This window comes from Triturus cristatus, chromosome 10 (assembly GCF_964204655.1).
Source record: "Triturus cristatus chromosome 10, aTriCri1.1, whole genome shotgun sequence".
Classification (NCBI taxonomy): domain Eukaryota; kingdom Metazoa; phylum Chordata; class Amphibia; order Caudata; family Salamandridae; genus Triturus; species Triturus cristatus.
In genome coordinates, this window is record NC_140593.1 from 335619164 (window position 1) to 335637509 (window position 18346).

At 44.3% G+C, this 18346-nt stretch overlaps 1 protein-coding gene across 1 annotated transcript in view; it reads right to left on the reverse strand.

The window, feature by feature from the left end:
- Positions 1 to 18346, reverse strand: part of CNTNAP2 (contactin associated protein 2) — a 2761105-nt gene that overhangs the window by 713501 nt on the left and 2029258 nt on the right. The window contains exon 12 of the mRNA XM_085631546.1: positions 9968 to 10087. Within this exon, the coding sequence (XP_085487672.1) occupies positions 9968 to 10087 (120 nt within the window). The remainder of the gene's footprint in view (positions 1 to 9967; positions 10088 to 18346) is intronic.

The following is an 18346-nucleotide window of genomic DNA, read 5'->3' on the forward strand; positions in this document are numbered from 1 at the left end:
AGGCTGCAGGCGTTATTTGAGGAGGGAGCATCGTGTCAGGGAGCTGCTGGACAAAGTCACAGTGAACATTTCTACATTCAGACTGAGTCTCCTTTTTTTAAGTGAAAAATCTCCAGCGGGACAAAGCTGGGGGCTATAACCGATCAGAGATCCAGGAGGCCATATACCCCTTTGATGAAGGACCACTGAACATGATTTGCTGCTGCAGAGAAGAACGCTGTCCGGCAATGAACCTTGGGTGGAAAGACAAGCAGGTTGGTCCCGGTCTCCTCTCAGTTATCAGAGCAGGTTTTAGCCAAGAATTCCCTCAAATTCTGGATTTTGGTTGTCTCTCCACTTATAGCACCAACACCACCATGGTGGGGCAACACTTTGGGGGTAATACTTGCTCAGGCTGGGTCCAGGTGTGGGTTCAAGATGGTTGTGCTTTTTCTATTCCTGAGACTCTGATCAGGAGGCCAGCCACCTAGCCCTTGGAGTCACTCTGGTAGACCTGGGTTTATGTGATGAAACAGGGTGCAAACAGAGGTGCAGGCCACCAAGAGTTCAAGGTAATTTCCAGGCACCAAAGCAGTCCTTACAGGTGCAGCAAAGCAGTTTTGTGGAGTACACAGAAGGCCACAGCAGCAGGTAGCTCTATGAGAGTCCTTCGACAGGTCGAGAAAGTGAACTGAAAAGGGTGTCTGAGGGTCCTAATTGTATACCTGGTGCCCTCTCTGATTTTGGAGAAGTTTCTAGAAGATTCCCATTGAAGTGATTGACATTTCTGGCTCCAAGCTGGGTGCATGAACAATGGAGGGTGACAAGTCTGTTTGTGAAGGCATAGGATATTCAATAGCAAGCGGGGCTGAGCCCAGCTCTGCCACCCCATCCTGCCAGTTAATGGCCCATCCAGGCACACCTAATCATTCTATTGTGTGGCTATCTGGGAGGAACAAGCAAAGTCCAACTTCCAACTACACCCTGTCAAGTGAGCTAGGACAGGCTGCAGGCACCAAATAGCTAGGGCAGGAAAATACCAACTTTCTAAAAGTGCCATTTTTAGGTCTCGCCTGAGCCAGCGCATGCGCTGCTCTGCGAGACATTTGGTTAGTGGATTTTTAAAACGCTACCAGAGGCTTTTCCTGGCCTCAAGCTTGCGTTCACGAGCGCGTGCACGCGTGCAGCCTCCATGTTGCTTTCATGGCTCATTAAGCCTTGCTCTCCCCCTCCCCCACAACAGAGCGTGCCCCTGCCATCACTATCGCATTCACGGCCGCGCACGGGCCCTTCTTTTCATCACGCTTCAATGTGGCATTTTGCTGAGACAAGTGATATAACTAAAATAATATAGAGACGGAAAATGAATTAAACAACTTTTTGAAGTTTTATAAACTCACACGTTAGGCTTGTGCGTAGTGCTACTCTACACTGTACATGCGCAAAACACAGGGGCGATCTGTTTTTTCGCGTTAGCTCTATGCCACCCTCGACCTTAAACCTGCCGTTTTCATTTGCCACCTCATCCCATCCTCTAGTGAACGGCACGTCACATGTTCGAATCTCTTCTAGCCTCCAGTGGGCAGTAAATGAGGTACCTTACTTTGGGTAACGTTTAGAGCTTCGAAACTCCACAGGTACTGTTTGAAGCCCAATGTAAAAAAAAAATCAATATTATTTACCACTTCCTCCACCTTCCCTTTACCCCCATCTCTGTCCTTCCTTGCAGGACTCCCCCATTGCCCCGCCTCTCCCATGCCCTTCCCCCACATTCTCTTTACCCTTTGCCCCACCTCCCCTTTCCCACCTCAGTGACCTTCTCATTAACCCTTTCAGCCCTTTCTTCAGTCGCGTCGCTCTCTCCCACAAACTCCACTTTTAAATGTAGCCCGACAGAGCTCCCCATCACCTCTTACTTTTTATTTTTAACTCCGACCATGCACCTCACTCAAACTGTTCATACTCCAGGTTTCACTTCTCACCTCTCTGGCAAACGAGCTCTTCTGATCATGGTCAGACTCAGCGCCCCTTGGCCAAGGTCTCGCCACTCCTGCACTCAACTCCTGCGTCCACATTTACACGTTTAGACTATTGTTTCACGTGCACATGTATTTTCAAGTACAAAAATTGTTGCGTCAATTCATTTTATGGTAGTTTTTTGTATCTGGCTCCAACGTTTGCATCATGCAATGGGGAATTATGTGGCCCTCTGCGGATTATCGTTTTTTTGGGCTGATTTATATAGCGCAAACTCGACCCGAAGGTATTGGAGTGCTTTACATGAGCACCAGTTACGTTACACAAGGACACATTTGTCGTTTTTGCACACTGTCACCTTTACACAATTTCCTGCAAGTACTACCTGGATAAAATTTCACATGTAAAAACCTCGAGAGTTTGCGTTGAATTTCACACCTTACCGCAGGACCAAACACGAAGCTCTAACGTTTGTTGGTTTACGTATGCCCCTGGTTTTCCTCGCCTATTGTACTCGTGTGCGGGGTCTTTTTTGTAGTGCAAATATAGGTGCACAAGAATAATTGTTTGTTTTCATACAGTGCTTGCATCTGCAGTTTTGTAGGTGCATTACCACCACCTGCCTTAAAGGTAGTACTTTTATCAACCCAGGCAAGATTAATTGGCACTTTGGCCCTGCATCACATGCGAAAATGTACTTCGCAAAGCATGTTACAAACACTAACTTGATTTTTTCTTCTTACTATCAACTGCCAATTATGGGCGAGGTAATTCAGCGAGAGTCGCAGCTGGGGTGAAGCACCGTGATGTCATGTTAAGATATATATGAATGAAGTAATTCAGTATTTAGTTATGCAGCACAATATCCTTGGTGCAACAACATCAACTGTTGCATGGCTAAACACTTATAAGGTCCCAAAAGCGCCCAAAAGCGAGACCTATTGGCTATGCCAATGCTTGTTGAAATTGTAACTTAAAATCAGACTTTACCATTAAAAAGATTTTTAATTACAATTTCTCAGACACCAAACATGAAATATTTACCTGTTGTAAATCAAACGTTAGCACTTATTAAATGTAATAGGACAACCTCATGTTAGCATATAGGAGAGGTAGGCCTCACATTAGTGAAAAACAAATTTAGGAATTGTTCACTACCAGGACATGTAAAACTTAAAGGTACATGTCCAACCTTTACAACAATGCAATCTGCCCTATGAGTTATCTAGGACCTACCTTAGGGGTGACTTATATGCAATAAAAGGGGAGTTTAGGGAATGGCAAAGGGGTTATATGCCTGAGACATATATGAAGGTGCTACTTAGATGGGTGGAACATTAAGTGCTGCAGGCCCACAAGTAGCATTGATGCACAGGCCCGGGATATATGGTATACCACTCTACAAGAGACTTATATGTAAATTAAATATGCCGACCAGGTGTAAGCCAATTTTACCATGTTTTAGAGAGTGAGCACAAGCACTTTAGCACTGGTTAGCAGTGGAGGGCAAAGGTCCCAACTTTAGTTGAAGACTACCTTAAGATTGACATGTCAAACACCTTCTATACATTCAAAATACAGCACGTTACACACTTACTTATGGTATCACAGGCTAGCTGATGCAATTCTCTTTGTTTGTTTTCTACTCTACTGTGGGGATCTATTTGTGAGTAAACCGTGTCTAGTAGTGAGTAGAATAGCAAATGGTGAGAAAGAGAGTTTGTTAGTGGTGGGCAAAAGCAGGGGTGATTGTGGCACCGGGAAGTGGGCTTCTAAAGTAACAGGGCACAGGATGTGCAAACGGGGAGTGTAGTGCACTGGGTAGGTGACCGGGTGCTGAAATCTGCTGAAGGCAGATCTGCAGACTAAAATAATCCAGGCCCACATCACAAAACTTTGTGCTCCTGCAAGGGACAATTCACCAGAGTACCACCGTTCCCATGGAAACCATGTGGAGGTAAAAAGAGCGAACGGAGGAAAAGGGAGGAGGGCTCGAAGAAGGGATTTCTAGGAAGTCATCAATGCACCATAACGTACATGAAAACAGATTGAAACGGGAACAAAAACACAACAAACATTATTTTGCATAGAGTGCCATGAAAAGACACAGGCATTTCTGCCAATGCGTTGGCCTTGTCATTCTTTACAAAGATGTTCTTGCAACTGTTTTATCACTTAAAATCGAATCACACAACCCTGTTCTCCAATGCTAAATCGTACCTTGCTAAATCATAAATAACAGTATTACGGAGAAAAGTTTGGGAACTCTAATCTCAACCAATCCAAACACCAATTAAGTTATTCTCTGGGGTCCTTCCTCTCATCCGGAACAGGGAAGCATTTAGGCTTTAGAAAGTGTGCCTATTTGAAGAATACTTACTTTATTTGGAAACTGTTTAGTACATAATCTTTTGGATCACTGTCTCATCATCGTCTGAAATTCGTGTTACAAATTTTTGAAAGATAGCTCAGAGTGTAATTGTCACTTGCTACAGAGATCACAGGAGCCTACAGATGGCAGGTCACAAATCCACCTTTAAATTGCTGCAGTGGCTCAAATGAGCACTATTCAACTGTATAATTAAAATGATTAATTTTAAAAAAAGCAGCGACACGATTTGGTTAGAGGTGTGAAGTATAAAAATGGCGCGTTTAACCCAAATTGCTTTTAACAAGATGGCTCAGTGAGCTGATGTATCTGTTGCATACGCATATAAGGGAACTCTCAGTCACAGGTTTGATTGTAAGTAGCTTATCTTTGCCTTTCACTGTGTTCAGATGGACAAAACGAGTCATGCAGAATTAAACGCTATTAACAGAGTGATAATAGGTTGCCCTGGAATGTGAGATGTAGACAGATTCCTGCAAAAGGCAGTCAACGAATTGAGATACTCAAGGATTGATTTAATTAAAAAATATCGGCTGACGTCTAACTTACTAGAACAGCTTTTGAGACTACAGGCAACCGCGACGACAAACCCAGACACAAATAAAGCATTTTCTCCTAAATCTAGTTCACTGTTAACCAGTTTAATAACTTCCAGTCACACGAGATATACATGAGGAATATACATTGCCATGGGGAAATAACTGTTTGTTCTGAGATCAGTTGTGCAGGTCGTATTTTAAGGTGTATATGCAGTGAACTGGGACATCACATCTCCAAGGCAACGACTGTGCCCATCCAGGCACTTCCAGCGGCAGGAGCAGAAAGTGTGACTGAGCATCTCACAATGTGTCGTAGGGTCTGATTTGGAGTTTATCGGATGGGTTACTACATCACAAACGTGACGGATATTCCGCCCCCTATAACAAGTGCCATTGGAAATAATGTACTTGTAATAGGCGGATGGGATATCCAATCACCATGCAAGGGACATCCCCATCCCAAAATGAATGTCCTATTAAACGTTGTTTTTATAGGGAATCAGTATTTGGGAAGGCAAAGCAAGTGGTAGCTCAGCCCCTCAGTCTTCTTCTTCTACACACTGCTTACTCAATAAGGGATTATCCTTTATTATGTCTAAAAGCTCAGGACTTTGCTGGAAGGTGTCCAAGAAAGAAGACCCGCACCTCACAACATGCCAAGCTTGTATGTTCCTTGACAGAAGCAGGTGACCTTGGTTTGATAGGGTATCTTGTTTGACTTTCGTTATTTTCAGATCTCCTGCAGGGCACATTGTGACTGTTTACTTCTTGCAGTGTTTGGGGGCAGAGACGGCCAAGTCTTGCATTGTGTGTAAATTAATTTTTGGATGCTCTGTTAACCCTCTCTGAGATTTTGCTGTGGGACAGGAAGTCGACTCCATTGGAGGGGGCTTTCTTGGATATACTGTTAGATTGTAAACTCCATTCCTTTAATACGTTTTTAATGGGCAGGCAGCCATGTCCGAAGCTTTTGTGGGGCCAGGTGTCAAAACGTTTGCAGGCCCTTATGGGTTTCCCATCCGAGTTGTAGTTCATAATTAAGGGAATAAGATGGTGGGGGAATGAAAAACACAGTTCTTGGAACCATCTAATTGTGTTGCCCCATTAGCTGCCACAAAAGGAACAGGGCAAGTGTGTATTTTTTTTTATCACTAAATAGGTGTTGTACAGTAATTCAAGGGTCTCAATAAATGCATCGCCTGGGGCAAAAAGCCTGGGCTTCCCTCCTTTTGTGATAGGCTAAAGGATAGCCTCGGCTCCAGTGTCGATGGTGCCTCTGGGTGTAGGTGGTCTAAGTGCAAATCTTAATTCTCCTGCCCTCTGAAGAATATTCCATAAGCAGAAAACTCATTGGCACCAAGAGAAACTGTTGTGACATCTGTAATAAGTCATATCCTCATGACCAGTGAATTTTTGTAGAATGGCTTTGTTGTATCTTGTTTAAAAGAACTTGGACCAGAGAGTGAGCAAACCCATATAAAAATCCAAAAAGCACATGTGATTAGGAGATAAGGTTAAGATTGAAGTTGACGAATAGGATTTTTGCGAGTATATTAAATATATGCAACCAAAATTGAATGAGACTATTTTCCTAGAAGTTATAGGAACTGGGCTGGACTGGAATGCAGCCCGAGTATTTACAAGGAGCTTAGATTAATTCAAACATTCCACCCATAGTTTTTCGTTTGCCTTAGAAAAACATGATTTGCAAGCTAGCTAATCATTTATGTATGGAATACCAAGAAATCTGGAATACCCATCAGTAGGCTCAAAATTTTTGTGAAGCCCTTTGGGGCTGATGCCAGTTCAAAGGATAGTACTTAGAGGTGATAGCGCAATCCCAGAATGCAGAAATGCAGGTACATGTGTGATGCGTTACAGTATACAAATATGCGTCTCTGATGTCCAACGAAGTCAGGAAATTCCATGGAGCTATTCATTGAAACATGAACTGCAGAGCTACCATCTTCAAAGGTGCATTCCCTCTTGGAACACATGGTGTGGCACTGGGCATCAAGAAGATTGTGTTTTCTGATGATCTGTAGAAAAAAGTCACTGAACTAAATTCTGTATCCCTTATTGATTATTTTGAAAAACACCATGTGTCTCTTAATGAAGAATGTCAAAATACAAAAAGCATTGAATCTGACCTCCCACAGGACTTTAGTCTGCTAGTTGAAAGAAAAGATAATCATGCCTTTGGGGGTGGACAAGATGTGTCAGTGGAGAGCAGAGACTAGGACTTGTCAGATGTAGGGGCCCACAGCCATTACACATTCAGTAAAAGGCTTGATTTTGGGCACTAGGAAATGATGGAGGAGCAAACACTCTTCTGGCCTCTGATCCACATTGGTCCACCTAGAGGCCGTAAAGGAGTCATCAGTTTACAATCCTCTACAGAACTTTTGATTATCTGCCTAAACTGAGTGCCAAATAATGCTAAACCAGAAGAGGTCAAAGGCATCAAAAGGGACTTTTGAGAACTGTCCGCTCAAAATGAGTAAATCCAGATATGGGGGCATAGAGCAACGGAGCAACCAAATGTTGCTGCACTCAAACAATGAAAGAAGTTGTTCAACTAGAATCTCATCAGGAATACAGTCATTCCCTTGCTGCTTCCATTCCTCTAAGGATTGGAGGTCTCTAAGATTGGGTTAAATAGCCTAGGTGGCAAATGTGTTGGCTTGTAACATAAAACTAGAGTCCAAATAGGATCTTTTTATTGATGACTCTGCGTTGGCTTGCTAACATAAAACTAGAGTCCAAATAGGATCTTTTTATTGATGACTCTGCATATTGTTATCAACCATATGAACTGGAGACACATCTTCTGCAATGATGGAACCTTACAGTGAAAGACAGCCATTATGGTGTCATTTTAAGAACTGAGGGAAACTCATCTCTCAAATAAACTAAGGGTTACCTCTATGATACAAATCTCGGAAAGACAGACATCCCACTCTTTCCAGGACCTTTGACACTACACTATGAAGTGGTAAACTGAACTCTCAGGCTCCGTTCTTTCATACTTTACAAAAAAATAGGAAAATCATCTTCCCTTTCATTGTGGACCGGTGGATTGGTTCAGGAAGGCTATGCTAAGCCTGATGTGGTGCATCACTTTCAACAAATCTGAGACTTGGACACAGCATCCTTTGAAGTCTTATCCAACTTCAGGCTCAGCTTTATTGTTAATCGATAAGGTCACCCTTGCCTGCTTAAAAACAGGTTGTCCGTCATTAGCCTGATTGACTGCAGCAACTGCGCTATTATGCATTTGCTGATTCAAGGCGACCAAAGGGAGACCAGAAGCAGGTGCACCCAATTCCACTCCCAAATTAGTAGTCAACTGGTTTATTCAGTGTTTTTGCACTTCTGAGAATGCTTTTTGTATTATATAGAGCAAGCGTAAGTAAACAGCCTCACTTGCTCCAGACCCCGACCACTTCCCCATCAGCCTCTTTCTATAGCCACAAAGTAATGGGGAGACGCAGACACTTCCCAACCGAACAAATACAGCCAAAATCTGCAGAAAATGCCATGAGACTGCTAAAGCTGTACCAAGTGCTCAAAGGTGAGTGTGATGGTGAGTGGAAACATGGATTGCTATATGGAAACCATGATAGCAATACTCACAGTATTGAAAGCGCTGGGTAAAGCACAGCCCCTGATGATAAAGTGAGTTTAAGCTCCTACCTTACAGTAGGTGTAGTCGTGTGTATGAAGTGAGAGAGAAAACTCAGGGAGTGATGCTGTTGGCTTTGCTATTTGGGCTCTCAGTTATGTGTGGGGCTTAGCTTACGCACTTGTTAGAAGCCGGCGGAGTGTGGATCCTGAATATCGAATACAGAATATCGTGGGACACTATACAGTAGGCTAAATATTGAGGGACAGAATGTATAGATTTTCTATACTCAACTCCTCATATATTCACCTTGACAATGCATATATATATCTGTATATATCTTTAGATAGATCGATCTATCTATCGATCGATCGATCGATCGATCGATAGATAGATAGATAGATAGATAGATAGAGAGATAGATAGATAGATAGATAGATAGATAGATAGATAGATAGATAGATAGATAGATAGATAGATAGATAGATAGATAGATAGATAGATAGATAGATAGATAGATAGATAGATAGCCTGGATGTGCACCGATTGGAAGTTAGGAATATTAAACGTCCACTATCATATATGCACTTGCCTATCGATAGTTTGTCCCTTGAAATTTTGTCTACGATATTAGTGTGTCACGATATTCTTGTACCCGGTATTTCAGAATACATTCAATTGATATGAATTTTTAAAATGAAAAATGTGCCTTTTGTGGTAGGTATTGCAAGTCTATGGAAACAAACAACATCCATATTGTATGCCTGGGATGCGGAAGATGGACGAGGAGGTAATGATATATTGATAGAGGGTATGGCTGATAGTGGCCTCTGAGTGAGTGCCTCATACTCTCTCAATGGCTTCATTCAAACATCTAGAACCGAAATCTTTCTTATCTGATCCCTGCAAACAGCCGAGCTCTGTGGTTAGCTGGAGCAGCCAGATTGATGACTTTGTCCTCCGTCATCGCTCCCTGCATCCCAAAACGCAAGGTGAAACCATAACTGGTACCCAGGAGGTTAGTGGCATCTGCCTGCTGTTTGTGCAATACCCGAAAAACATCCCCCTATCATTTGGTGCACAGTCCATGACATTGTGAAAACGCTTTCTAGACTTCAATATTATTTTAACATTTATGTTAATTTACATTGTTTTCATTAAGAAAAAAAGACAACCTTTTCTTTCCAATATAGCTCTAGCAACCATTTTACAATCCTACTTCTAATCTTAAGGCTTTCAATATATAAAATTAATTCTAACAGTGATTAAAGAGCCATTCGAAAACACTGAGAAAATTGTATACATTATACATTTACTAATAAAATATCACAATTTAAATAAGAAAAAACTAAATTCCATTAACCTCTCGATCAACTTTTTCAAGTGCACATTTTCAGAAATGTCTATCCTGCAAACGTTTGTAAAGTGAAAATATATTTTAGTTGATCTATGCAGTACCTGTCATGTTGCAATAAACCTTGAGTGGCCCCAGTGGTCCGCTGCCATCTGGATCGATCCAATAGATGTCGGACGTTTTACCAAGATGTTTGTAGGCTTCACATGACAGCTCGTACAGGGCTGAAAGGAAATAAACAAAATGAAGTGGACAGCTGCGACTGCACGAGGCGCTTGCTTACTAATGAAAGACGATGGAACAGAAATGCTTAACACCACCACTACGAGAAAAGGACTTTTTGAGGGATGGGATAAAGAGTTTCGGAAATCTTTATTTTTTATCGCGTGTGCATAACTACTCAGTTCTCCTCTGTATCGATCAGCCATTTTTCCAGGATCAATTTAATTCTCTCCTCTTTAGTGGTCACAGACATCTGCAGTTGCTATTTTTCCTTCAATTCGTTATCTGACCCATCAGCAAGAACCGTGGAAGGAATTTCAGAGCTTCAGGTGAAATATTATTTTGTGTGGTAAAGAGTTTTCATACATTGACAAAATCGAAAATTGTCGAGTCTGTGTAATAATTGGATGCTGCCATTAGTCAGCGCGTTGAAGGTGCTGCCTTGTGGAAGTGTCGACCCTAGTAAACTCTACACACCAGTGCAAATAGAGGAATCTTTTAAAGTAATTCGCATTTTTAATTTAGGGACTGATTCATAGAGTATATCTCTCACTCCTGTGCAAAATAAACACCAAGGGCCTCATGTAGGTAGCCAAATACCGGTCGGTAACGGCCGATTTTCGGTAAATATGCCGTTACCGACCGGTATTCAGACAAGTGAGATGTAGGAGTCCAAAAACGACTTTTCGGTAAATATGAGGTGGTAAATACCGAATCATATTTACCGAATTCTAAAATACCGAATCAGAGTTACCGAATACATACTTAACGAATCGGTAAATATGAAGTGGTAAATATGAAGTGGTAAAAATTATAATGACATGTAGGAGCACTCGGTAATTAAGAAATCCAAGAAAATCGGTAAATAAGAGTCGGTAATTAACACGGATTGAAAGCAGGTGGTAACCATCAACAGTGCATATTAGCAATCCCAAAATGCAACAGCGTGGACAACATGGCCGCTATGTATGTCATTGCAAGGCGCCTACGTCTACAGGCAGCAGGACTGAGGGTTTGGCGACGGGAGGAACGCATCTACAGACAGCGCATCACACTATTCCACCTGACTGATGCAGAGATACATGAGAGGTACAGGCTACACCCCGAAACCATCATGGACTTAATCAGGGACCTTCACCCACTCCTGGACCAGCCAATAAGAAGGGCGCACGCCATACCCCCACATGTGCAGGTGCTCTGCAGCCTACATCTGCTGGCATCCGGAAGTTATCAGGTGGTGATAGCTGCGGTGGGTGGTGTATCCCAGAGTTGCCTGTCACGTTTCTTCAGGAAGTTCCTGGATGCCATGATGCAGAGAATGCACCACTACATCAGCTTCCCCAACACACAGGCTGCACTGCAGAAAACAAAAACAGACTTTTATCACATGGCACAGTTCCCCCATGTCATCGGCTGTATTGATGGTACACACATCCCAATCTGTCCACCAGCTGACACAGAGCACATCTACAGGAACAGGAAGTCCACCCACTCCATCAATGTGCAGGTGATCTGTGATGCAGGGAACATCATCCCAGATATTGTTGCAAAGTTTCCTGGGAGCACCCACGACTCGTACATCTTCCAGAATAGTGGGATCTACACACGACTGAGTGCCGGAGAATTTGGAGAGGGATACCTGCTAGGTGAGTAACAGTGACGCCCCTTGCAACCTGCAAATCATAGTGTAAAGAGGCATGTGACTGATGTTTCCCTTCAACTCATATAGGCGACAGTGCATATGCATGCCGGTCATTCATCCTCACTCCCTACCTACACCCAGCAACCCAGAGTGAGAGACGATACAACGTGGCACACAAAACAACACGCAATGTGGTGGAGCGCACGTTTGGACTACTGAAGAGCAGGTTCCGCTGCCTCCACAAGAGCGGAGGCGCACGCCAGTACACACCCATCACCTGCTGCAAGATTATTGCCACTTGTGCAATGCTGCACAACCTTGCCACGAAAAAAGGTACAGATGTGGAACTAACATATTTTGAGGACAACGAGGATGAGTCAGGCCAGCCACAGGGCAACGCAGCTAGAGTGCCAACTGCAATCGATGGGAGAGAGAGACGGGCAGAGATCACATGCAACTATTTCTGAGTAAGTAAGGGGACACAGCCAGTTGTGATTAGTCATGACGTGGTTTTAATGTGGCACCACGCCATGAACACATGAACAAGCCAATCTGGCAATATAACATCTATACAAGGAGTATGTCCAGGGTTACATCACCCATTGGGAAGTGGCTAAGCAGGGCCACATCAGTGTTTGCGCATACGCGCTGCAGTGGTGGATGGCACGGCCTGTGCATCCTCACTAGAGCCAACCCCAAGCCGCCTGCTGCTCCTGCGTGCTTCTGGGATGGGGGGTGTGATGCTGCTCCTGCTGCTGGTGTCGATGCTCTCCGCAGCATCCCCTGCAGCAGTTGTCGACGCCTGACTAGTCAATAGCACCCCTAGTGCACTTGTCACCTGCACCATCCCCCGAGACAGGTCGCTGCAGCAGTGTGTTAGGCCCTCCTGCATCGTCACAGAGCGCCGGCACAGTAGAGAAGTCGCAGTTGCCAGACGGTTGAGTGCCCTGTTGGTAGTGTCCCTTCTCTGCCGTTCCCGGCGCCGTGCCTCGATGTCAGCATCCAATTTGCTCCTCAACTGCTGGACTGACTGGGACATGTCCCGAATGCCCGCAGCCATGCCGCTGATGTTATTGTCCATGTTGAGTAATGTAGTTTTCATCACCCGCATGTGCCTCTGGACTGTCATGACTGCCTTTGTTTGCAGGCGCTGTTGTTTCAACATTTGGCCCTCGAGACCCAAGAAGACACCGTGGCCGTCAATGGGTGCTGGTGGACTCTGGACACGCGACCTGCGGCGCCCTCTTGCTCCCGTCTGTGCTGCCTGTGAGGTGTGGGGCACAGTGGCATGGCTCCCTTCCTGGGGCCTGGTGAGTTCTTCAGGGCCCATGCTGTCGTCTGACGAGGTGTCTAAGGCTCGTAGCCTGGCTGCTGGACGCCTCCTCATTCCCACACCTGCAAGCGGAGATGTGGCCGGTGATTCAAACATGAGTGGCGATGCTGGCTCTGGGTGAGGTGATGCTGGCTCTGGGTGAGGTGATGCTGGCTCTGGGTGAGGTGATGCTGGCTCTGGCTGCGGCGAGGCTGCCTGTGTTGGTGGTGCGGCTGCCAGTGGGCCTGCTCCCTGGTCTGAACTTGTGCTGGCTAGAGGTGATATTTGTGGCCGGTGTGCCGTCTCTCCTGCAGCATGCCCTGTCCTGCATGATGTCACATCTGTGGACAGAAATACAACATTGGCTCAGTGTCCCCGAAGGGCTGCATTGAAAGCGTCACAATAAATAATTTCACATTCCAAAATGTCCTCTGTCTCCTTGTGCCTCGAGTGCGTGACATGCCTTGTTGCCCTGTAACATTTACGTCATGGTTGGTGTTTCCCTGACTACATCTCCCGGAATGCATTGCCTGTCTGCACTGACACGTGTGGACTGCAGTGTGATTCTCGTTTCACATTGGGGGATGTGGGATAGGGATAGGGGGTGCTACATTGCTGTGCTTTCGTCTTACCTTGTTGTGTGGCGGCTCTGGCAGAGCTGTCGGCGTCCCCAAGACCCACGACGCTCTCTTGCTCGATTGTGGCCCCCACCAGCTCCTCCAGTTCGGTGAGGGCAGGTGCCCTGTTGGTTCCACCTCCAGTCTGGCTGGCCTCCTTCTGGATGTCGCCCATCTTCCTCTTGGTTACAATCCTCAGGTCATACCAGCGCTTCTTTAGGACCTCTATGTCCCTGTGGGTCACTCCCACGGCATTCACATGGGCCTGGATGGCCAGCCATATGTTGCGCTTTTCAGCCTCAGGCACTTGCAGGGATTGCCTTCCAAACAGCTTCTGGTGCTGCTTCACCACCTCCTCCACCAGCACCTGGAGTTCCTTGGGGCTGAATTTCAGCTTCCTCCTCCTTTCCCCTCCGTCTCTCTGTGTTCTCTGGCTGGACATGATGTTCGTTTTCCCGCTCGCACAGGCACCGGCTCCCTGCCTCTCCTCTGCACTCCAAGCCTCTCCAGGGTCGGCTAATTATGTACACCTGCCTGGGTGTGGCCACTTCCTGGTTGGGTGGGCTGTGGTTGCACGGGATTAGCTGTTTCGTCAAGTCATGTGATTTTATTTACCGATTCCGTACATACCGATTCGGTATTTTCCGATTCGGTAAATACCACCTCGGTATTTTCCGATTCGGTAAATACCACCTCGGTATTTTCCGATTCGGTAAATACCACCTCGGTATTTACCGATTCGGTGAATTCCGATTCGTGATTACCGAATGTTACCGAATCGGTAACTGTTACCGAATTTTTACCTACATATAACTTACCGATTCTAATTTACCGATTCGGTATGGCTCGGTATTTAAGAAACGGTAAAATTTATTTACCTACATGAGGCCCCAAATCTTTATTCGTTTATGCAGAATTGGTGGAATTTTATATTTGTAAAACATACTACTGAATGTGAAAATCTCACTAGTAAAAAGCAATTGAAGCCTTCACAAGTCTGGCATTAAGGTGGGACTTTAGGCCTCACTGGATGGGACAACCTGCAAACATAGATGAACGACAAGACATGTAAATCCATGGGTACTGGCAGTTCCCCCGTGCTGCAAATGCGCTTTGGTGAAAGGCGGGTTGAGAGGGTGTATATTGGGTTTGAACGAGGAAGGACATTTTCCCATGTTTGGTGGGGTTAGGGCGAGGGATTTCTCGACAGGAAAAATGTGCTGCAGTTGGAGAAAATAAAAAACGGACACATGTGCATACATGCGCTTGCATCACACTTCTTTGTGAGCTTCTGAGTAATCCGAAATGTGCACCAAAGGTAGGATTATGGTATGGAAGCACATTTCTTTTCTTTTTTCCCCAAGACCTCTGTGAATGAAACCTCCATTTAGAATCAAATAAACTAAGCTCATGTTATGATATGTTATTTACTTACTTCAGTTTATTCTCCCAATGACCTTATACGTAATAGAATAAAAACTTTTAATTAAAACCTTCAATTACAAATCTGTACGACAATATACATTTATATAAGTGGATACCTTTAAAAATGTCCCCATCGCTGCTTTGCTGGCTCATCTGAATAAAATAAAATTAATGCCACCAAACCTCTGATAACATGTTTTTTTAAAATGTATTTAGCAGTATCTATGTAGTGCAAACACTCATCCCCAATGGGATATCACGGCACTGTGACTGCCATAAGTAGTGTTTACTAATTTACTGGAAGGAGGGACATGAAATAAGAACAGGTGATCTGGAAAGAGCCAACGTTTAAGCTTCATTCTCAAACTGAGGGAGTCATTTGTGAGGCGCAGGTCTAGGGAGGCAGATTCCAGTGGGCTGCAGCAAGATGGGTGTGGGATCAGCCTCCGGCTCTGAGTTTCTTGATACTTATGGATTTGGCTAAGGCTAGATTAGTGGATCTCAGACTTCCAGATGGTGTGTAGAACTCCATATTACATCAAAGGATCGCAGGGCCTGAGTCGTGTAGAGCCCTGTGAGCGTGGCAATGAAGTTTGAATTTTGCCCTCTTTCGGATGGGTAACCAGGTAAGGGTTTTTAAGCAGGCTAAAGCAGAGCTGTAGCTGTCTTTATTGCAGATGAGTTTTGCAGCCATATTTTGTATCACCTGCAGGCTGGTAAAAAAGTCAGCTATCCCCAAATATAGGGCATTTCCGTAGTCCAATGTACTGACCAGAAGGGCTTGGATTATTGTCCTGCGCCAATCTACTGGAATCCTGTAGAACATTTTCTTAAGGAGTTTAAGCACACATGGCAAAGACTTGCTCCTGCAAAGATAAAGATTCATCAACAAGTACACCCAGATTTTTCCCCACTTTTTTGGGATTAGGTGCAGGTCCCAGGGACACCGGCCACCATGATGAGTCCCAAATCGCGTGAGCACCTTCGATTCATAGCATTTCAGATTTTTCTCATTTAGTTTTAGACAGTGTGCCCTCATCCAGCTGGCTGCCTCGGCGAGGCATTTAGAAAGGTTCTGTGTAGTTTCTTCATGTTTCTCCCCTATAGGGATGACCAATCCGAAGAAAAGGACACAAATATATATTTTTTAGATTTCTCAAACAATGGCCGTTTAAAATTATCATCAGCTCCAAGAATGCAGCTGCATCTTCTAGAGAACAACCAGTATGATTTACCTTTTTATAAACCCAGCTACAATTTTCTTTAAAGTTCGATGTTAGTTAGTTGAAAATTTTTGCAGAGCTTTTACAATGTCCGTAAATCTGACCATCGATAAGAGTGACTGGCAGATATAGTTTTGAATAGAATCGAACAACATAACTTCAGCTACAGCATTAATAGAGCATTCACATTATTCCTTAGTAGGGGGCTTTCATTGGACCAATCTCTGCTAGGCCCAAAACCAGATTCTAAGATTTTCTCTATAATTTTTTGTAGGTCATTGTGTCCTCAAAATAAACCAAGGGACAACAATACAAATAAGGGGGATCACCTTGACATTACACGCCCGTATCAACGGCACACACGAGATGCCCATAAATGTGATTAAATCTTCCCTTTGTGCACAGTACACTGCTCTTTATTGTTTGATACCGAGTCTCCCAAGGCAAACGTCCATAGACATGTAATACCAGGAACTTGTATTCAGAAAATACTTTAAGTGCAAATACCGTGTGTAGCAATTAGCAAGGTAAACTGGGTTTTATCCAAATAATTCGATTTCGGACTTATTGTAATGCATTTTATGTCCGTTTCGTTTGCTGTAGTTAGCCATGCAGTTGTCTTGGCGCTGAAGGCCAATTGCCACCAGTTCTACTATCACCAAGAGATATGCTTAAGATTTTAACATATAATTGCCGCCCTTTTTGGGGAACAGCATCCTGCTTTTCTCATTATTGCTGGCCGATTAGACAACAATAGCAGAACCTGCAAAGATGCAAGTTGGCACTCCTGTTTTAGATCACTAAATAAGAATTTCCTATAAAAGAGAGGCCTGGAAAGTATGCTGCATAGATGCCAAGTTTGTTGAATGAAATGCTTTTCAGAGATGACAGAGATGTTTACACATGAGAAAGGCTACAAGGATAGCACAGTCCACCTAATCAAATGCTGAAGTTCACTGAAAAGGTATACAAGCCTGTTATACCTGTCAGCTTTAGGGTGTTGTTAGAACTAGGGGGTCTTTAGTTGGCAGAGGTAGGTACCTTTGACCAAATAGGGACCCTTGCTTCTAGTCAGGGTAAGGGGATACACACTTTAGATAACCCCTGCTCACCCCCTTGGTAGCTTGGCCTGAGCAGACAGGCTTATCACAAAGGCAATGTGTAAAGTTGTTGTACCAACACTCACAGTAACATAGTGAAAACACCACAAATGGACACCACACCAGTTTACAAAAATAATGTATCTTTATCTAAACTACACAAGACCAAAACGACAAAAATCCTACATACACAGTTTAAAAATATGAATTAAAAAGGCTTTAAGAACTTGTACCGTAGAAATCCATGGATGCATGCCTTTTCACCAAAGTACCTGTAGATGCGACAAAAGTTCCCAAGCCAAACAGCTGCAGCGTAGGAAAACAAAGAGATGCTACACTCCTGAGACAAAAACGATGGATTTAGGCCCAGATCTCTGTACTGGGGTGAATGTATGACATTGTTCTGCATTGTGTCTATCAACTGTTGTTTTTGCATTTGTCACCCCGAGTGGGAAGGGTATACCCAGACGTGGGTCCCGTGCTCTCCATGCCACTGGAATCAAGCTATCCTGACAGAAGAGGGGCGAAACACCGAAACCGGTCCTATCAATCAATTAATCAATCAATCAATCGAATCAATAATTTGTAAAGCGCACTACATACCCGCGAGGGTTTCAAGGCGCTGAGGATGGGGAGAGAGGGGTGCTGTTGCTACTGGTCAAACAGCCAGGTCTTGAGTTGTCTCCTGAAGGTTAGAAGGTCTTCGGTTTGTCATAGGATGAGGGGGAGGGTGTTCCAGGTCTTGGCGGCGCGGTGGGAGAAGGATTTGCCTCCGGCTGTGGTTCTACGGATGCGTGGGACGATAGCCAGGGAGAGGTCTGCGGAGTTTCCTGTTGGGTATGTAGAAGGAGATTCGACTGTTGAGATAGGCTGGGCCTGTCTTGTGGAGTGCCTTGTGTGCGTGGATCAGAAGCTTGAAGGAGATTCTTTTGTCGACAGAGA